The sequence below is a fragment of the Micropterus salmoides genome, unplaced genomic scaffold, assembly GCF_014851395.1.
Source record: "Micropterus salmoides isolate LMB-PRFRI ecotype aquatic unplaced genomic scaffold, ASM1485139v1 Ms_hic_scaffold_8, whole genome shotgun sequence".
Taxonomy (NCBI): Eukaryota; Metazoa; Chordata; class Actinopteri; order Centrarchiformes; family Centrarchidae; genus Micropterus; species Micropterus salmoides.
The window spans coordinates 14,836,301-14,858,578 of record NW_024044570.1 but is presented as its reverse complement, the minus strand read 5'-3'; the positions used below and the strand labels follow the sequence as shown (position 1 = coordinate 14,858,578).

The window sequence follows — 22,278 nt, the reverse complement described above, 5'->3', positions numbered from 1 at the left end:
TCAAGCACTCTGTAGAGAACATTTTCCATCCATGGGTTAACTCGTATATAAATTTCACATTTAATGTGCTGTGCTATTGTAGCATGGCCAACTTAGCAGGAACAATTATTGTTTACGAGATTTAGAGATCTAGAGATCTAGCTTCCCTAAAGCTGATGATACACGGAGCAACTTTTAGAGCAATGGTGCTGGGCAATGTTGCCGTCAATGGTAATGAGTAAAGATTACTACCGTAAACCCCTTCCCCCACCACTCTGCCACCCTCTCCACCCCACCTCTATCCGTTCAAAACATAGTCGGACTTTCCACCAGCAACATTGCCCAGCAGGATGAATGGACATCTTTTCTGACATCAATTTATATCTCAATATGGCAAATGTATACAAAATAACCTAGAGTGACCACAATGGGACACATATGTTGTAAGTGTGTGATAGACCTGCAGAGGTGTCTCTGATGCATTAATGTACATTGTCACCATGCAAACAGATAGCCGTGAAGCCATATCATGCTTCTCTTTATCATTAAATCAATTTCTGCAGGCAATCATTTGAACATTTCTGAAAATGTGCCTTTTCAGGCAAACTCACTGTTAATGCTTCTGTTCATGTTAAAGTGTAATTACAGTGTTGACATCAGTGCTATCCTCACTACAGTGTTGTCCTCCTCCTAGCTCAGTCCCTTTCAACTCTGTTCTGCTCTGCACTTACAAACCTCAACTGCTCACCAGCAGCCAAGAATTTTAAAAGAAAGCTGGGGGGGTGAGTGAAGATAAAGCTTGGGAAGAGGTTAAAAGAGGTAACCGCATATTTGGACACAGACTGAGAAGGAGGACGAGCCAGCCAGGGGAGGGAGAGTAACAAATGGAGAGAAACAGACTTTGGGAGAAAAAACAAGGGAAAGGGGGTTAAGTGAAGGTTAGGGTCATGGAATCGGAAAGAGATCTGGCCTGTTGGGCATACATTCTCCTTCTCTCTAACCTCCGGAGGATTGTGGTGAAGAAGGACTGTGGCGCTGCGTCAGACCCCAGGCCCCAGTGGACTCTCCCAGGCCTGGAGAGATGGAGCAGAGCTGTGGGGGTTCTGTGGCGTTTGGCCAGTCGGCCTGCTGACACGCCAAAGCAACTCAGTCATGTTTATGATGGGATATTTTTGTTATTGCGCCAATCTGCGTCATCTGCAGATTGACCCCGTGACACTAGACAGGCACCCAGTTTTAGCAGGCCTGCCCTCCCCCGGCTTTGGTCTTGCAGTTTTCACTGCCTTGTTTTGGATCCACACTAATATCCACAGTTCACTCCCTATTTCCTCCCTCCCTAACCTCCCTCCCTCTCTTGGGTCTATAGAGGATTAAGATCTATCCCTTAAAGCACCAACTTCCATCATCAAATCGCTCAGCTCACAAATCACTTCATGCTGCTTAAACACAAGCCCACGTCTTTGTCTTCAGCCTTTACATACATCGTCATGGCCTCTTCAAGTGTAGCCTAGGCTTGAGATTATTAACCTTGTACTGTGAGGAGCCTGGGGATACAGGTTAACAGCTATGCATTTTTAACTGAAAGGGTAGTAAAGCAGCTGCTCATGTACTGAGTCTTGGCGCAATGCTTGAGACACTTATCGTAGGGCCCATTGCAGCCAGTACAGGATTTAGGCTAATGCTAGGATGTGTTATTATAGGTTAAGTTAAGATATTGTGTATAAAGTAGTTAAAATGAGCCCCACTTTTTCCAGCTGCACTAAAGCGATGTTCACGTTAATGCATCAATAGTTATAATTCAGTATTATAATACACATTATTCTGAAACGGGCATTCTTTCATAATAAGTATTGATTTTGGTACTTTAAGTAAATTTTGATGCAAATACTTTCATACTTTTACTTTTGAAACTTTGAATGCAGGACTTTTACTTGTAAAAAACTACTACTGTTACTTTAGTAAAAGATCTGAGTACCTTTTGCACCACTGACAATATCATACTTTTACAAATGACATCATACCTACCTAAGGTCATGTTCTGTGTCGCAGAGCACCATCTCTGCAGGATGCCGTTACAACGTCCACTCCATATATCACTCTATTCCAGTCTTTCTGTGATTCACTGACAGGGATTTTTTTGCCTACAAAGACAGACTTTAGTATGCATATTTGTTTTTATAGGTCATGTGGTTTAGATTTCACATCAACAGTATTTATGTTAAAGTGTGAGATGCTGAAGTCATTTTTCTGTTTCATCATTCATGCTGTTACTACAGCTTTGCTCTGCCTTCTTCTCTTTTCCACTCTGGACTTTTACGCCTGAACACTGTATTACAAACAAGAGGCAACAACATGGTTGATTTGCCAACTTGGCTGCTATTTGCAAAGCTTCTCACAGACAAATATGAAGGCACCAAGCCAGAAACAACAAAATTCGTATCTAACCAAGCCTAAATATTTCTTCTAGAAAGTTAATCAAACTGAAAGTAAACGTGTTTTGTGTCCCGTTTGCTTTCCTCAAAACTTCTGCCAGACAGCTCTCTACCTGGAAGCTTATCAAATTATAAATATACATTTGCACACCTCTTCTTGCCTCTCCTGAATTCACAGCAAAATGGGTGCAGGGTATTTTTGAACATAAGCATAAAGAATGTATGGAAGGAGAAATAACATGTTTGGGTTTTTTTGTAGAGCGAAAACAAAAACATGGATCTGAGCATAAACGTAAATGCAAAATTATCAGATCATTGAGATAGCCTAGAAATGAATACATGTTTTGGCTTAAAGTGTGAGGTCAAGAAAAGCTGTAAGAGTGATTCTAGGTCTCTGTGTCTCCTGTCTCAGTGGAGCCTCCTCCTTCTTGTCCTCAAACCAGTTTCCATCAATGCCAAAGCCAGTCCCTAGAGTCACAAAAATAATTTCAGATATTCGTGTGCGTTAGGGAAGTTCTTCACATGTGAGCTCATTCCCCATCCTAAAAATAGACATTCCTAACAAAAAAGAGCCAATTGACGCAAGAGGTTATAACTATGGCTATTTTTGACACTCCTGGTTATTTTTCTAGCTTTTCTTTTCCCTACAGACAATATTTGTGTGAATTCCAGACCAGTTTTACTATAAACCAACACAGCGTGATAGATGAAATGTTATGTATGCATTTGATATTGTCTCAACTGTATTTTTACAAGAAGGAAGCCCTTGAAGTTTGAGGTTATGTTGGCAGATTTAGTCTTGAGTAGTTAAACCAGGTAACAAAACATGGATAAAATGAACACAAATTTCCATGTTACTGCAGCAAACATTTGAAAGTGTGTGCTAGTCTCCATTTTATGCTAACATAATCCACAACAAGAACGGTGATTTGTTTATGGTGATAACTGCTCAGTGTGTCTATCTTCTTGGCAATCAATATTGTCAGCTGCAATAAGCACTCCTCTGTTAAGTCCAAAGGTAGGAGGACATATCTAACTTTGGTCTGGATTTAAATTCCTTGGATTTACAGTGTGTTGTAGGGGAATGTGGGATAAATCCCATTGAAAACAGAAATCTAACTGAGCTCTTGCATGCATTATTAACAGTACAATCAGCCACTGTATCACTTGGTGAGATGTTTGAAGCATGTAGCCTCATTATTCGTTACAGAGACGGGGCCAGGATGGGGCCATGTCTTTGAAGCCAGACATGAGAGGATGCTGCAATAGAAGCCAAACCCAACACATTTATGCTAATCTCTTTAAAATAACAAACTGTCTTGAAATTTGAAATGAACCATAATATGTAGGTTAAATGATATGCCTATGTCAGGTGACTTGGCTATGCATATGCCAAATGCCTACAGAATGCCCGACTGACTGAGTGAAATTACATCAAAAAGACAGGCGTAGTCATTTTCTTAGGCTCATAGCATTTTGGTGTCTTTTATAGCTCAGCTTATTTTTTTTGCTTGATTGTCTTTGCACAGGTGCTAGCCAAAAGGAAAGAGGGCTCTGGCAAGGTGAAGGTCCTCCTACATTGGACACCTGAGGACATGTGAGTAAAACTTCCCCTACACTATGCTGTACATCTGCCTAAACCTTTACCTGGGCTAATACTGTATAAGCTAAGATAGATATCTAAAATATAAAACTAGGAAAAGCAGAGGTCCATCCATCCATCCATGGTCAACCGCTTATCCTGCTTACAGGGTCGCGGGGGAAAAGCAGATGCTTTTGCAAATTACAAATGGAAAAGTGCAGGGTTCCAGTTAAAGTCATATAAATCATGAGCAACAACCATAGTTTGTTGGGGTTTTTTTACAAAAGATGCCACAGTGTTTCTATGTATCATGACACAGGTATTAGTGATAAAATATTTTGTTGTTAGGTCTAGGGGCTTTGATTACTGCCAAACTTAATGCCTGCTCAAGCTACTAACAGGCCACAACATTAACTGAATGCCTCCGGTTGCCAATGAAAACAAATGATGCAGCCCTTACCTGAACCGAGGCAAGCGCGACATACATGGCAGCTGCCACTCCACTTTCATATTTGTAGATAACTTTAAAATGTCACTGGTATACAAACAGGCAACTCAGATTCACATTTGCAAATCTTCTGCGTATGCTTACCATGTAAAGGCTGGTCCTGTCACACAAACATTTCCTTTTTTGAGCAGCAAGAGTCCATGCCTACACAAGGGAACACCAACAATGTATATGTTTCTCTCTCTGACAGTTTTACGGTTCTCCTTTCCATCCAGTTGTGCACTCATATGGTGGCCTTCCTTCACGTCAGGGCTTGCTGTTAATCTTCCCAACCTTCTTTTCCTGACTGATGCACTTTTTGTTGCGGAGTGTGAGGAATCCAGGCCCCATTATAGCCCATATCACCCTAGCACATCTGCATGAAGCCCCAGGGCTTTCCTCAAAGGGAGCTGAGGGCATCAGCTGCAATTATCAGCCAGTATCCTCTCTTAGTGTTATCAAGCCTGGAGTGGTGATGGGGAGAAGACTGGAAATTAGAAACTCTCTGTCCCTCTTTGAGTCTGGCGCTGGTTCTGTACCATCTGCTTGGCTTGGTCGACTCTGATAAACCTTGAATTAGTCCACTGAAGTGTCTATTAAACAGTGGATCATCATTCAATATTGCTTGGAGGCTAAATTATTTCTTTTTTGTGACTTTCCAGTAAACCTTTCATCAATTGCCATTTCAAGTGATCAATGTCCATTGCAGTATTTTGGTAAAACCTCTGGATACACTAACACTAAAAAAAAAATCATGCTCAGCCCATTTGGACATGAGCCGCTCTGCCCAGTCGTCACTTGCTGCATACCTATTCTCAGCTTAGCCTCACCAGGCCCATTCCACTTGAGGTGCACCTTGGCACCACTTAAGCCCCAGCTCATTTAAGCAACTGGGCAGAAGGGCAGGCATGTTTGGCACTGTGCTTATGAAATGGCTCTGTCTCATAGAGAGAGCTTCACAGAACACTGTGATATCAGCAGGGCTCTTGCTCAGGGGAAGCTCGCAACACACTTCCAACACGCCCATTAAAGGGTTTGACTTCACGGCCTTTTGAGGAGGATCAGAGAGCAGAGAGATGTAGAATGAAAGAGGAGGGAGAAGGTGGGAGATAAAAGAAGTAAGCACACAGGGAAAAGAGGTGGAAAAATAGAAAGGAGGAGGATGCTGAGGAAAAGGGGAAACAAGAATGAGGTCAAATGAGACAAACAAGAGTTTGGAAAACAAAGACGAGAATGGGTTTGGCGAAGTGAAGAGCAAAGATAGCACTGGGCAAAGAAACCTGGATGATGCATCATGATGTAGATTGTAGCTGACAGCTTCCGATTAACATACTGTAGCTAAACCCTTGTTCTCTCAGCCTTCTGCTGCTTCATTCTCCCATCCTTCATCCTCTTCTTTCCTTTTCCCCTCTCTGATCTACCTCTGCTACCTCCTCCTTGCCTCGCATGTGGGAGTTTAATCTTGTGCATAGAGAAATAATGAGGGGAAGAGGGGGAAGGGGGAGGAAGAGAAAGTTTGTTGATCAGGAAGGACTCCTCACATTATTTCTAAACAGAGAGACATAGATGGAGATTGATACTGAGACTCAGAGACAGATAGAGGCTGAATGGATGAAGGAAACAACGTGGGAGACAGAGAGCAGAGGAAAGTGAGAAATTGGAGTGGGACCAAAATGGTTATGGGAGATGAGAAATGTGAAGAAGAGGCAGAGAGAGTGAATTATAGGGAAAGAATTAAACAGAAAAATAGAAAAATGCTTTTTGGTTTTGTCCATGCAGGAGAAATCAGTGACTGAGTCATAGCAGGCAAGTGCTTTGGTCATTAATATGCATAACCAATCCATAGAGGGGTGGTGAAGGGAAAAACTCCCAACAGATAAAAGTTGACCAGGATATTAATGTACAGTACACGTATTCTTTGTAGTTTTGTAACTTTTCTGTGATGTGACTGTTTGCTAAGCCCTTCCCCACTTATTTACTCATCTCTAGCAAGCAACCATGAATTTGGACGGCTAAAGAGACAAAAGTCAGCTCCCTGAGTTGGTTGAAAACTTCACCTTAAGCTTTTAACGTTTCCAGCTGACTCGTTTTGAAACAAGGATCTTGTAAAAGGGATCTTTTCCTATAAACACTTCTTGGCTATATACATAATGCTGCATGTCCATGGCAAACAGTCAGCATTCACAACAACTGATGATCCACAACATAATCCTGTTTGGCTGGTTAAATTATACCATTGTTCGTGTTTTCAAACCGTGTCTTTACTTTTATTATTACAAGAGAAATGGCTCTTTGGTTGAGGACTAACCAGTGTGTTTGAGGAACGTTTTTCGGGTAACTTTAGTGAACTTGGGAATATTTACCGGCTAGCATTCCCCCCAAAGAGCTGGAGAGAGCTGCTAACATTAGCCTAAAAGAGAAAGCCTAAAAAGATAAACACGCTGTAATACATTCCTTACACTTTTGCTTTCGTGTTTTTAGTCTTGGAAGGGCTTAAAAAGACCCCAGCCTCATGCACACCGCTAAGGCATGTGGAGAAACCACAACCTTGACAGGCCTGTAATCGCTGTTCAGGGGAGGGGTTTAGCAAAGTGTAAATAGTTTTGAGACAGGGATGATTGGTAGTGAGTGTCAATTCGGCCAAGTTAATATTTAGTCTTTGACTCAGTGTGATGTCCTCGTATCTGATAGGCAATCTAGTGGTCATTAAGTCAGCCACCAAGTATTGTGACCTTCAACACCGAGGTCAACATCAAGTGCTGTACTGTGTGTGTGTGTGTGTGTGTGTGTGTGTGTGTGTGTGTGTGTGTGTGCTTACGTGTTGTTTGTGTATGTTTCTCAGTCACTGAGTTAATGATTAGCCGTGTGAATGTGGGAAGTCATGTTTATTAATGCTGGAACAAACCATTCACATTGTGACTGACACTTAACTTCATTTGGATTAATGAGTAACTGATTAACATGAACCATTCTGAACATGAACCAGCTCACTGAGGTGGAAGAAGGGGGTTTGTGGGTTGAAAGAGAAATAAAGAACCATAATTACTGTCTAATCTTTGATGGATGGATGAATGGATCCCTTGCATGCTGTTGAATGCTTCAAAATAACAAAGGGAAGGTACACTGTCAGTGACAGTGAACTGCCCGAGCCACTGGATGCATCCTGGCAAATCATGGTGCTTATTATGCACATGCTCATTGGTTTGTTTGTATTTAGGAAGTTACCAAAGTGCACAAAAAATATCACAAGCTCTCATGAATAGCAGTTATGGATATATGGCACAATTTCCAAAATAATTTCATAATGTGCATTCTGGTTTCCTAACAAAAATAAATTAAAATGTAGTGGAAAAGACTAAGTCTATGCTGTAAAAAACAAAAAAAACAAACTTAAACAGCAACAGTTTTTGAACAAAATAGACTCAATGTGGACCATTCTAACACTAAAAAAGATGTAAAACAAAAGAATGGCTGAATGCATTTAAGTGAGCAGCCACTGAATATGGGCGAGTCAGTAGTGCTTTCTTAATTGCATTCCTGCTGTGATGTTGTGAAAGTAGTTGTTCTGCACCATAAACAGAAACACATCTGGTCTATAGAGTAGAGAATAACAAAACAAACAGCAAGAAAATGATTTCCTGTAGTTTATAAATGTTGGAAAAAGAATAGAGGAACCACAGCTTAAATGATCTACCTCAAGGTTAAACAGTCACACACATGCAAATCAGTCATTAAAACATAGGCGTCAGACGTGTAAGAATTTGCTAAACTATCCGGCTCTACCTTTGATTCACCTGATACATCCCAGACCCTGACCCTGAGGAAGACCGGTGTGAGGTTGATTCATGTTCGTCTTTAATCATATAGAGTTCTAGAGAGTTCTTTTTTATTTATTTCTTTTTTATTAAATTTTTTGTGTTTTAACAAAGCCGTACACCTTTTTATGTTTGCCTACAGAAATGAAAACTTTGTGAGGGAACAGTGTAGTTGAAAGAAACCTGTCACACAGTGGAAGTGAACTTAAAAGCTGCAGGCAGGAGTGGATATCAGGCAAAGAAAAACAGCACAGTCTAAATAACCATGACTAGTGACACTTGGTTTCTTCTTTTAAACTTCAATGCGTGCACATAACTACCTGAGCAGTTGTGTGCATGCATCTAAATCCATTGATACGTAAGTCTCAGGAACAATTATCTGTGGGCAAGTAAATTTGGATTTAAGACGAATTTACTCAATTATGAATGATGAGAATTAGAAAGATTCATAAAGTGGATTGCCATGCTAAGCACTAAAGAAATATTTTGAATCATACATAAGTTTTGCAGTTCCACTCTTGTTGCCAGACAAGGTTTTTCTTTAGGCTGCAATGTCCTTTGTGGTCCCTGAGCCTGCTCTCATCTGCTTTGCAGAAGGATGCAGTTTATAAGGACATTGAACTCCTGCAATCACTCCTGCCGAGTTCCATATAAAGCAGTTTAATATATTAGCAATTTAATATACAGTTTGCTGATTTGTGATGAACCTATTGCTCCTGTCACCACTGGGAGCTTCAAGGCCTGGGGCCAGCCATCAATCCTAGGCTGGAAGACTGGGCTTCACTCTGGCAGGCACCCCCAGTAGCTCTCCTCACACAGGCCTCACTCACAATATACATTTCATACATTGGCTCGTAAAGAAGCAAGCCACAGTCTCCTCTGGAAAATGAAATAAATCCATTTGTCTTTATTTGGGTTGGTGTAACACTAAACATTCAATGGAGACTTTGGAAAAACTGCCAGTGTGTGTGTGTGGAGGGGTGTGGGGGTGAAATTGACACTTGTGTATGTGTGTATGCGTGACATGTGTGACATGCCCCCCCCCCCTCCTTCTGATGCCCCTCAGAATATAGTAACTCATTGCTCTGACATGTTTACAGTGACTCCAGAGGGGTACATGCACACACGGGTGTTTACGGCATATTTAACAATCAGCAGGTCCCGCTTTGTCATTTGAGTTTTGCTTTGCACAATTACACTAACTCAAGACTAACCCAAACTTTAAAACAGCTTTGAAGGGGACTGTTTTTTGTCTTGTGCCTGCCTCTTCTCAACTTCCTCTTTATTCTCTGTCCACCATTAAAGGGGCTAGAGATACGTCTGCCATGCAGTACAGAATTAAAAAAGAGAGAAACTTAACTAACAACTTATTACCAGGCTTACATTTTAGAAATAACAAATGTTTTTTCTATATTTATTTTTCCAAGATTAGGAGAACAATTTCTTGATCCCTGTAGTGCTGATCCGTTAGCTATCCGTTAATACGTGCTTGTATGTGTGCACATTCTTGTTGAAATTACAAAATTCTTTGTTCGTATGTTCATTAAAAAAAAAAAACATAGAGAAATTCCCTTCTGTGATAGTGATGAACATCTAGTGAACCTAAGGTCAAAGAGTGATAACGAATTATTCTTTGTTTAAAAATGAGTCCAGCTAAATGGATAAATCCAGATAAATTGAAGGATTTTGTTTAATGTAGCATCACAGGTGCTATAAGATCGCTACAGCTTTCTGAACTTTATAGTACATAATAAATTGTCCTATGTAGCCAGCCCAACCTTCTAGGCACTTAAACATGCCATTAAAGGATTTGCAACCGCTGTTTAAGCAAGTTGTTGTACATTAACATGAGCCACTTTACTCCCCCCCCCCCCTCCCTTTGTGTTTTCATGTTCTTCATTTGCCAGTTTTCTATCACCTTTCCTCTCCTTTTGTTCTCCATCTCTATCTCCACCCAGTTGCTCTGAATGTGCTGCATGTGAAGGGCTACCTGCACACCATCCCACTGAATGGGCTGACTAGGCATGTGAATGAGTGATTTGGCTGGGTGACTGCCGCCTGCAGTGTGTGTGTGTGTGTGTGTGTGTGTGTGTGTGTGTGTGTGTGTGTGTGTGTGCGCGCATCTCTGGGGGCTCCTGTGATGACGCACATTGTGACGGGGGGAATGCTAGGGGCGGAGACGGGATGGGGGAGGGGGGAGTGGAGGCACAGTCGACTCGCTAAGTTCTTTGTTCCTTCTGCACCTCGACTTGCCACAGCAGTGGTCGCACGCTCCCTTCTTTCACAGAGGGATCATGCTGCTGTGGGTACAGTAAGATGCAGCTGAGCAGTTCATTTGTGTGTGTGTGTGTGTGTGCCTCTCACTGAAGACGTCACCCCCTACCTTGTGCTTAAAGAAGTAAAAAAAATCTGGCTGTTCTGATTTTAGGGGCCCCAGTATCTGAGCTTCAAGCTACATTCACATTGGATCATTTAAAATGCATAAAAACAAATTAACACATACATGCACACACATACTAGTGCACACAAGTGAACAAAAGCTAATCATGATGATATACTGTATATTTTAGTTGGTAATTAACAACACAAGAGGACACTATGCTTTGTCCTCTGTGGGTGTGAGTGTATGTGTGCAGATCTGTGCACCTGTGTGCATTTGTCAGTCCCAGTGCTTTGATCAAGGCCAGGGGTGGACTGGTAATCTGATATACCAGGCAAATGCATGGTGGACCGGCGAACCTTTGGTGCCGTTGTAACGTATAACTGTTTTAAAAAATGGGCCAATGACCGGCCTATAAAGCATAGACAGCGGCCCATTGGGTAGTTTTCTATACTGACACTGGGGCTGGTCCAATCACATCTCTTACTAGCCCCCAGTCCCTCCCCCTCTGCCCTGTGTTTCTTGGGTTGCGGGTCAAAAAAAATTCTTCAGACGCAATTGCGTTAAAATAACCGATATTTTTGCTACCGGGGCTGCAGTAGCTTTAACATCAGCTGCAGTACCCAACGTATTGCAGACAGTCACTTAAAGGAGTAAAGGAGAGCGAAGCAGAGGTACAGACACCGTGACAGGGCCGAGGGAGAGAGAGAGCAGGAGGAGAGTGGAGGTAAAGCGGTATGCATGGAGTAGCTCAACCTGTAGGGAGGGAGTAGAGAGGTGGGGTCATAGGTGTCATTTACTCTGGGGAAGACATGTACCCACTTTATGAAATGGCAGATGTTGTTCCCATCACATTTTGAAAGCATTTGTTAAAAATCTTCTAAACAAAACTTGCACCAAGAAATGTTAATTACCAAATGAAAATGCTTTAGGAAAGGTTTATTTGCACAATAAGAAAATCTGCAATGCACTTTAAATATAGAAGAAACGTCTGCATCTTTTTCTAAATAGTATTAAAATATACTCTTGTCTTGTTCTCATGACCCCAGTCTTGTGCAGTGTCACGTCTCGTGGGCTGTGTTTCGTCACACCCCAAATCTGAGCCCTTAAATGTCCCCACCACTTTTTAGCACAAAGTGACGCCCTTGGGAAGAGTGTGTGCCATGCCATAGTGACAATGATGATGATTAGTTCAATTAAGGTCAATGATAATAACATAATGATCACGCTATCATAAAGTGAGACTGTCACCTACTGCTGGTGATCACTCACTGTTATACAGTGCTCTTTGACATTGGTTTTGTAGCTAGCATAGTTCCTAATGCAGTCTTGAATTTAGTTAACTGTTCTAATGGTGGAGGTGAGGTTAGCATTGCATTGGTAATCCCACACTGCTGTGAAAATGACTTGTAGGCTACTTGTACTTGAGTATGAGTTGTGTACTCCATGGCCACCTCTGATCAACATGTAGTCAGTAAATGAGTGTGAATGAGTACACTGATTCACTTGTACTGGTACACTTATCCATGGTACATACCACTCAGCTGGTAATATTACCACATGTACATGCTATATGTAAGGATGGTGTATTGCTGAGGGCAGAACCCACCTATGCCAAAAATGCCAGGGCCGATTTTTTTTTATTTTGTCCCAGTCCAGCCCTGATCAAGGCCATGTTACTTATGGAACTGTACCCACTGTTCAAAGGAAGGTGTTAACACGTGTACTGGACTCAATGAGGCTCTTTGTCCAACTCTCTCCCCCCTCTCCATTCAGTCTTACTCCTGCTCCATACCCCAGTTTCTCTCCCTCTTTCTTGTTAGAGCTTAAACCCTGACCAAATGTCCTCTTTCTGCATGTGTGTGTGTAATGTCTTGCAGACTACCTGATGTGTGGGTGAATGAAACCGAGAGATCTCAGCTGAAGACTAAAGTGGTGCACTTGTCCCAGTTACCACAGGAAACAGCCATGATGCTAGACCCAAACATCTATAGGTGAGTGTGTGTGTGTTTTGAGGGATGTTGGCAGTGGCCTCTTTGTGCACATGCACACACAGACACATAAGCACACACTGCTGAAGATCCATTTAGTCACAGCCAAACACATGTTGCCTATGTGTAAATATTATCTAATCCTCCGTGGGTTTCATTGGGTGAAGCTTTTAAGTGCCACAAGAAAGCGTTTGCCCTTGCCTTACGTGTGTGTGTGTGTGTGTGTGTGTGTGTGTGTGTGTGTGTGTGTGCGCGCGCGCGCACAGCATCCTGTACAGTCTGTTCCACCAGGTGGCACCAACACCTGACTTCAAGAATTAGGCTAAAAATGACAAGTGTAGAGAAAACACATTTTGTGTGTGTGAGCGAGAGGAAGATGGATGAAGCCAGCCAATAGTGTACAATACAGTGTACACTGTATAACCTGATTGAGGATGCCAGTGACTGAAGCAAGATATGTAGCAAGATATGATTTAGTTTTAGTTTTGGTCAGAAAGCACATGCACTAGCCTGTTATTTATGTATTAGAGGTGTTTTTTTCCCTGGCGATATAATCAGGCTGCATGTTTAAGCTGATTAATATGAAAACAAAAGATTTATTTTAGGAAGCGATGTAGTCAAAATCACCTTGTTCATTTAAGATTTTAAACCAGGAAAAATCAATTCTTGATACTCTGGAAATGTAACTCCACAGCCTGTATTCTCTGTGCACCACATTCAGCTAAGCATTAGCTATGATGTTATTTGAATCCTGTGCAGCTTTGTCACACTCAGTACACTCATCGAGGTTTAGCTTTAGCTTTATGGGTTAGCTTTATGGTACACCATAAAAGGCTGAAAATGAATCCTGAAAGAGGAACAATGTGCCTAAAATAACAGAGTGGTCATCTTACTGGAGAGATATATGGCTCACAAGTGTGCTGATCAGCACACATGCTGGCTGATTTTAATTAGACCTGATGGCTCAGTAACTGCAGGGACTGCTGCTGGACTCTGGTTTCATAGTTGAATATAACCGTCAGCACTCAGCCAGTTTATGTCAAGGTTGTCCTAATGCTTGAAATCCCCAAACAAATGAGGTGGTTGGTGCCTGTGGCAGTAAATATAGTAGGGTGTTTGAACCCCTGTACATGTGGATGGGACAAGCAGAAAGAGACAGACATAGTGGCAGTCTAGGATTATATTATTTCAACTAGGTTGAGGTTGTTGCATTTTGTCACAAGTCATACTTAACTGAAATCTGCTCAGACAATGATCACATTGTATGACATGAATACCAAACATGCTGTTGCACAGTGACCTCACAAACTTTTTCTGTCTTTTCAGAGCACTTCCTCAGAAGCGGCTGAAGCGTAGGTAAGCTGAAGTGTGTGTGTGTGTGTGTGTGTTAGATAAAGATATATTGCTTAAATATATATCCAAATGTAGATATTACACACACATTACTATAGTGTGTGTGTTTTGTTGAAACATAGTTCTTCAGTAGCTCACAGCCAGTAATTACAATCATGTTAATCAATTACAGTTGGTGCAAAAGTGATTTGACCTGGGTATTGATGCCAACAAATGAAATGATGAATGCACAAAAACATACATTACTACACTGTACTGCAACCACCTACACACACTACAAGCATATAGGAATATAAGTCTAATGTTAGCAGCTATTCTATTTGAATTGAATTTTATTCACACAAATTAAAAATTACATTCTTTAATGTAAATAAAACCAAGGGATTTTGGTTTTTCAGTTATTTTTCTTTCAAATTTATTTTCTTGAAAATTCAGTTTTGAATTAAATTGTTGTTGTAATAAGGGCAGCACCGGCACAATTTGTTGCAGCAATGGTGTAGTCACAGATGCACAGAATGGGTAGGCTGACGCATAAAAGAATATCTGGTATCACTTTCTATGAAGGTCGTCGCTATAATGACTTATGCATATATTTATAACACGATATTATGCGTCCATAAGACATTATAACAATTGCTGTAATCACTTACAAACATGCATTAGGCACTATAGCAAAGGTCATAACGTATTATGACCTTTTGATTTAATGTTTTGATCAATGTGCGGCAAGAATTTCCGACCATGTTCCATAACACATTTTAACCACGACTCTGCCTCGTTATGAATACACTTTAGTCACAATTTAGAATTAGTGATATAAAATGGAATAATAGCTTTCAGTAATGTTTAAAGTTATGTACCATATCTTTGTTTGCTTTAAGTAAAGTGTTAAAATATCTATCCCTGTATAATATATTACAGGTGGACATAATACCAAATGAACTAATTATAAGACCTTATAACACGTAATTGTTTGCTTTAAATAAAGTGACACACATTTAGCGCAGGAAAACAACTTTTATTTATGTTTCTTCACTTTATGAACAATCTGTATGTATATGTATGTATTTGAATATTTTGCGGTTTAGCACAAAAACACAACATAATTACATCCAGAAAGCTCTTTGTCTGGGTTGCCTGTTGTCGACCAACATCATGTAAGAAGAGGCTCAGATGTTGTCACAGATGAATGGCAAGCCTATGGACAGGCTCTAACAGATGCAGTGGACAATTAAAGACAACCACTTCACAAAACGTAGCCTATTAAAAGGCATTTTAAAGTAATTAAATGTTTTTGTGCTAAACTGCAAAATTCATACAGATTGTTCATAAAGTGAAGAAACATAAATAAAAGTTGTTTTCCTGCGCTAAATGTGTCACTTTACTTAAAGCAAACTATTACGTGTTATAAGGTCTTATAATTAGTTCATATGGTATTATGTCCACCTGTAATATATTTTACAGGGATGGATATTTTATCACTTTACTTAAAGCAAACAAAGACATGCTATATAACTTTAAACATTACTATAAGCTATTCCATTTTATATCACTAATTGTAAATGGTGACTAAAGTGTATTCATAACGAGGTAAAGTCGGTGGTTATAATGTGTTATGGAACATGGTCGAAGATTCTTGCCGCACATTGATATAAACTGGTATTACTGTTAGTTATAAAACATTAAATCAAAAGGTCATAATACATTATGAACTTTGCTAAAGCGCCTAATGCATGTTTGTAAGTGATTATAACAATTGTTATAATGTCTTATGGACTCATTATATCGTATTATAAATATATGCATAAGTCATTATAGCGATGACCTTCATAGAAAGTGTTACCGCATATCTTTTATCTGTGGACAGCTTTTGAAGTTCACAGTAATGTTAGTTTGTTTATGCTGACAACACAGAGCTGTTGCCATATTCTTGCTTAATAACTCAACTGCCACATCTATATTAGTATCTCACATATTTAAAAATTTCATTTTCATTTAGCTATAGTGTCGATCAAACGATGCTAATGCCTAGATGGTATGGGAATGTTTGTGCATCAGCAGTATTACCCGTAGTTCTGGATCTGCTTATCGCTTACGCGTACTATGTACCGTGAAGCCAGTTAATTGGGAAACAGGCCATTTTGGAGCCACGACCCTTGGCAGTCCCTAGTCTCACTCAAACATGAGGTCATATTTGGATGTTGTTCATTCTTCCCTTAATTGACCTCAGTAGTGCAAAAGCTCTAAAATACACAGTGTAATGTGTCTGCAAAGGAAGTCTCAATGTCTGAACATCCAGGATAAAGCCCATTTCTCATACTGTAATCTCTCTCATGACGAACTAAGAACAACTTGTTCTCTTCCTCTCTCTGTCTTCCTCTCCTGTTTTGTGCACAGCCTGTAAGGAGTCATCTGTGGACTCGATAGGGGAAATGCTTGTTCATAGGAGTTTTATCTATATGGGATAGGACGCTCTTCATCTGTCTCTGCTGAACGGGGGGAGTGAAGTGGCAATAAAAGGAAGTAAAACTTGGCTATGCTGCAGTTCTCCTTTTTTCCCTCTTCAGTGTTGTGTATATATGGAGCAACTGTTGTAGCAAAGTGTGGTGTAAAATTGGACTAACAATTTTTAAAATTTGTGTTCATCCATGAATGTTTTTTTTTTTACAAGCACCAAACTGAAAATATTCTTAATACCCAATGGTGTAACTGTTTTGTGTAACCTTGTCAGAAAATACAGCATATTTTATAACTGTTTTGTGTAAAAATATTTATGCAGATTTGTAACTTATTTTTATACCATGAAAATGCTGGTAGTCTGTGGATTTTTGTGAAGGTTTTGAATAAAACCACATTTACTGCGATAATCTGTTAACTTTCACTTGTAGGATTATTTGGGAATTTCTAGTTGTAATTATGATGTACATGAAAGAAGGCTTAACACATTATCCTATTTATACTTACTGAATGCAGTACTTCTACCTGTTTGTATGACAATGAAGTGTGAGGTTGTACCAGTCATGTCAGACTTCACAATGCAGTGCAAACTGTTAACAGGAGCAGTAACTCAGTAGTTAAGGTCACTACCGTGTAGCTCTTAATTTTACCCAGTCTGTAGACATACAGCATAGAAATAACTTGATATTTCAGCACACAGTGTACTTGCACTGTCACAGCAACTTAACCCCCTGCTCCCTCTCCCCCAAGTAACATAAACTGTGTTTATCATAGTTAGGATGGCAAATTTACATTACTGCTATTTAAGCACTTGAAAAATGTTTTAAAAAGGCGTGTTTTTTTACTGTATGTAATGTTATCCCTGTTGGAAATGGAATACTGTGTTTGTAATAAAAGGGGGGGAAACGGCAGATGTTGACAAAGTTTTTTGCACAGATGAGGATGCAAGGTGTTGGAAAGGTGCAATGCATCCATTGTGGTATGAGTTCCTTATGTGTGCTTTGGAGGGATTGTCTAGGTTATTTGGCGTCCATTAGCAGAACAGCTTTGGGAGCCTGCTGTGGAGGAGCTAATGACTGGGCCAGCCGGGCAGAACCCCTACCGGCCTCAGCTGCTAGTGAACATGCCTGCAGAGAAAACAGAGTTCAGGGAGAGGTCCGCTACAATACGGCTGTCCTGCTCTTCAAAATCTCATGCACTTACACGCTCACACATACAAAATTCATGGGGATTTAGGACTCCAACATGTGATATAATGAGGCCTTCAGGTGTTCCATTCTTTGGTGAGGGAAAGCACTGAAAGTTTTTTGGCACCCTGTTGTTTGTGTGTGCTTTGTTTTATGTCTCATATCTGCAATGGTCTGTGGCAGCTCACGGAACTGTTATGAGGCAAATTGATAAGATATGAATCTAAGATATTTGCAGGCCACACATTTTGGGGTCATTACAATACTGCCACCATCAGCCCAACTTCCAAACATTACAGTAAATTTCGATCTTATCTGAAAGTGTCTTTGGGATGTTGTAGTCAAACTTTACTACTTCAAACTGTGAGTAAAATAGTGTCAGCTAAAATGCATTACTAGTACGCGAGCCATACAAATGATAATAGAAAAAAAATCGTCCAATGTCTGTACAAGTCCAACAAGCCTTGTAGTAGCACCATTAGACCTGTGTGACTTTTCAAACCCTTTTACATATTGCCATATTTTTTTAATATTTAAGTTACTTTGATCATTGCATTCGGTCTATAGTCAAAAATGTATTTCTATCCTCTACAGAACTGATTCAATAATATGTGAACGAAAGGAACATTGGCATGCCTTCATTGTGACTTCTAGAGTTTTTCATACTTCAAACCATTTAGCAGTTTGACTTGAAGTTGATTTTAGGTTATATTAGTTCAGTCAGATTTTGCTGTATTGGTGGACATTAAAATTGACTGTTAAAGGGGTAAATCCCTTTTTATCTTATTTTAACCGCTTAGAAGTGCATTCAACATTACTTAATTTTGCTTGCTGTTTGATAAGTTCAGTTTAGGACACATATTTAAAGCCATCTGTGAGCAGGAAGTCTTAATGATAAGAATGTACTGTGAGATATGAGTACGCACATTTACAATTTTTCACTTGCCCATAAGTCGCAGTGCGAGACAGTTGAATAGACCTATCAGTTTCATGTAGCGGTGAACAAATAACATTCCCACAGTAGTGTCAACAACACTCCCCTAATTAATAGTCAACCAGTTGGCTGTGACAAAGTTGGGAGTCGAGGTTACAAACAGGAAGTGGGCCAAATAGGCAGCGCTTTCTCCAATAGTGATCAATATTGTTCAGAAGGAAGGCTGGGCCTTTTTGCAGATGCTTATAATGTAGTCTTTACCTTTGTGAACTGCCCTTCCCTTTTTCAGGTATGTCAAGCATGAACAGAATCAGTGTTTTTGACAGCTAAACTTTTCATTTTGTCCAGTTGTCTATGTTCATCAGGCCTTGAGTCTAGTACTTAATCTTTTGCTTTTGTTACTGTAATAGTAAAATTACTGTTACTGGTCGTCTAAAATTACTTATTTGAGTGCCCATTCAAAACTACACACATGTATTTAATTATTTCATGTTTTTAACAACAGATGGATTGAGTATCCATGTTTATTTAATGTCTTCATTTCTTTCTGGTGCACTGTAATTCCAGTATTTCCCTCAAGTGATTATTTGCAGAATGTTTTAAATAAGACAATTAAAAAAGACAATCTGAACCATGACTTCAGAAGTGGCATCAGTTGAAGTGAACAGAATGACTGATAGAAAGACTTATTTAGAAAGCAGATTTAAAAAGTGGGCAGCAGCTCTGCCTGCAGAACCTTACCCGGCCTCAGCCAGTCCGTGAAGGAAACGCTGGGAAGCTACCCTGAAGTGATGTCTGTTTACTCAACCCATGAGATGAGTTTCCCTCCTTCATCTTCTCTTTCTCCAAACACCCAGTATGATACCAATCCCTTTGCCTCTATCTCCATTGGAAAATCCCAGACAAACCATTTTTGTTTTGGATTAATCACAGTATGTTTGCAGATGTGAATTTGTTGATCTCACATTCTTCAATATTGATCTAAGTTACACTAGTACTGGAAGCACATTCTGTTCTGTGACATGTGAACCTCATTAAGCCAGTCTATTAGTCATGTGTGACACTGCATCTGTAAGTGTTGTCCATTGATTCTGTAGTCCAATTGCTCAAAGCTGGAACTCTTCCATTGTCTGCAGCTCTGCTTACATTTGGTCCCAAATCATCCATCTGAGTTTCTCATTGTGCACAAAATCTTCCCTTTGCTTTGGCTACATGCGCCGCTGTCTCAGTAGAGAATGAAGGCATTACATCAAGAACAAAAGCGATGAGCTACTGCTCTAAATCCTGGACTGGAATTGTTTTTCCTCACTGTTTCATGTATTTCAGAGAAAGAAATGCTAGGAAAGAACTAGGATTTGTTCACATGTAAACCTGAAGAGTTAGGTTAGGAATGTTATTTTAGAGAGATTAATCATTGAGACATACTAAAGGCTATTAAAAGTCTTTAATGTTAGGAGCAGTGGTCATCAGACAGACTTTTTGCTTGTTAATTCATACTTTAAAATTTCACTTAATCACCACATATACGTATACAGTGTAGGACAAAATATTTTACTCAGTCAGACAAGCTTCTGGTCGAACACATGACCTTTCATCAACAGCATCTAGCTTTGGAAACAGTAACTGTAAAAACAACAGAATCAAACAAATCATACACTCACATGGCAGTTTCACATGCGCATGTGTAACAAAAGCCCATGTAAGGGACTCAAGCAGGGAGCTGGAGCAAGTATTATTTAGACATAGTGCGTGTCGGCAAAAAAAGAGGACAGGGGCATATTAGCTGCAAGAGAATTTGTAACTGCCTAACTCTTCCTTTGTTGATGTTGTTTTAATTGGGTTTCCTTCATGCTTCTGAATCTTCCGCTACAGCAAGAAGCCCTAATGGTCTTTTTATTGAGTGTCCTCTTCATCTCACTGTTTTTCTTTCAAGTCTGTTTAAGATGCTGCAAGTGTGTGTTTTGACATAACTGTCCATCCATAGCTTCATCGTCTTGTATTCCGATTGGTTATTCATTTGTTTAAGCATTGTAGCACAAATATCTTTTGACAGCTTTGGACTCTTCCATTAGTGCATTAGTGACTGCATGGAGAAACAGTCAATAATGTATCCTTAAGTGGCACTCATTGTTGACCCCTCCTGTCAACACAAGGACCTGATCCTGTCTAAACATCTTCCAGCAAAGGAAGCTAGTCAATCCTCCGTGGTTGTCTCTTGCATACTAGCCGCCAGGTTAGAGTGCTAGGTATCCTTTACTTTGGTTTATCTCAGATTTTTTTCCAGCATGGGACAATGTGACCAAAACAAGGTGGGAGGAACTGTTGCTGCAGTATTTGGTCAGAGGTTATTTCAACAGTAGGATAGTGAATCTCAACTTCCTATAAATTACCAGAATGTGTCATGACCAGGGCTTGAAGTGGCATTTTACTCTTTGGCATACCGGGACTTTTTTCTTGCATACTGGCACTCCTCACAAACTGCCGGTACTCTCCTCTGCCCTATCAGATTCTCTGGGCACTATGTGATGCTCACCTGTTCTCGCCTGCCTGCTAATCTTTGTCGGCGGAGAGAGACGAGGGAGTAGAGAAGCTCAGGTGCCTTTCAAGCAGCTGTGTGCAGAATGTAGCTTGTCAATGTCTGTCAATGTGGGATTTCTTTGGCTTTGGGAAATATAGGGAATTTTAAATATTTGGTTTGTAACGAGTGATGGCGCAATGGATAAGACGCCTGGTGTGAGAGACCGGTTCAATCCCCCACTGTGACCCATCCACCATTGTGTCCCTGAGCAAGACACTTAAACCCTAGTTGCTTCAGAGGCGTGCGACCTCTGACATGTATAGCAATTGTAAGTCGCTTTGGATAAAAGTTTCAGCTCAATGAGTAAATGTAATGAATAGTACATATCGAGTAGGGTATGAGATGTTAGTGATGTTAAATTCCTAATTGTTTTTTTGTGGGGGATTTTTACCTCATTAAAGTCCACGCCTCCAACTAAAAGTAGAGGGAGACAGGGGGTGACAGGAGTATAATTCATTAACATACCCTTAATTAAACACATAATAGAGTTGGGGATGGCATTAGTTATTGAGTTAAATAGATTACGATTGCCAGTTAGGTCGTGTCTTAGGCAGAAGTTCTCATATGAGACAGCCGTTACAGTCTACTAAATGGATCACAGACCAAATACCTGTATCCATCCAGTCCTTGTAGTACAGCGATTTGTTTTTAACCATAATATATCTATTATTCCATATTGGAGAGTTATGGGGGTGAAATTGTGATTATATAAGAGTCTGCAATATAAAAGAACCTGCTGGCGAAAAAGGGATAATTTAATTGGAAGTCTTTGAATAGTGAAATCACATTAAATTGAGAATTCTATTCCTTCTAATTTCTTGAATATTTCTCTGGGGATATGGTACCAAAAGTTATTGTTGTTCAGAAAGGATTTCAACCAATTGATTTTTAAGGTTCCATTCATAAAGTCGAAATCAATAGCTTGCAGGTCACCATCTTTAAATGTTTTGGTCATCTCTGCTCTCTTAACATAGTGGACTTTTCTCCTCCAAATATAGTCAAAATTTATTTGGTTGATCTTTTTAATAACTTTACTAGGAATAGCAGTCAAGTATGCAGGATAAATACACCTTGAGATACTTTTCATTTTAGTCAAAAATATT

The 22,278-nt window shown here is 40.0% G+C and overlaps 1 protein-coding gene across 3 annotated transcripts in view; it reads left to right on the top strand.

Moving 5' to 3' along the window:
• The window catches only part of LOC119893665 (zinc finger protein aebp2-like), a 46,941-nt gene that overhangs the window by 8,003 nt on the left and 16,660 nt on the right, over positions 1 to 22,278 (top strand). Inside the window, exons 6-9 of one of the 3 annotated variants that reach the window (XM_038705969.1) lie at positions 3,941 to 4,008; positions 12,556 to 12,669; positions 13,993 to 14,022; positions 16,417 to 17,387. In XM_038705969.1, coding sequence (XP_038561897.1) covers positions 3,941 to 4,008; positions 12,556 to 12,669; positions 13,993 to 14,022; positions 16,417 to 16,423 — 219 coding nt within the window. In that variant the 3' untranslated portion in view covers positions 16,424 to 17,387. Of the gene's footprint in view, positions 1 to 3,940; positions 4,009 to 12,555; positions 12,670 to 13,992; positions 14,023 to 16,416; positions 17,388 to 22,278 lie in introns of those variants that run through there. The other 2 variants (XM_038705968.1, XR_005442831.1) reach the window with 2 other exon arrangements.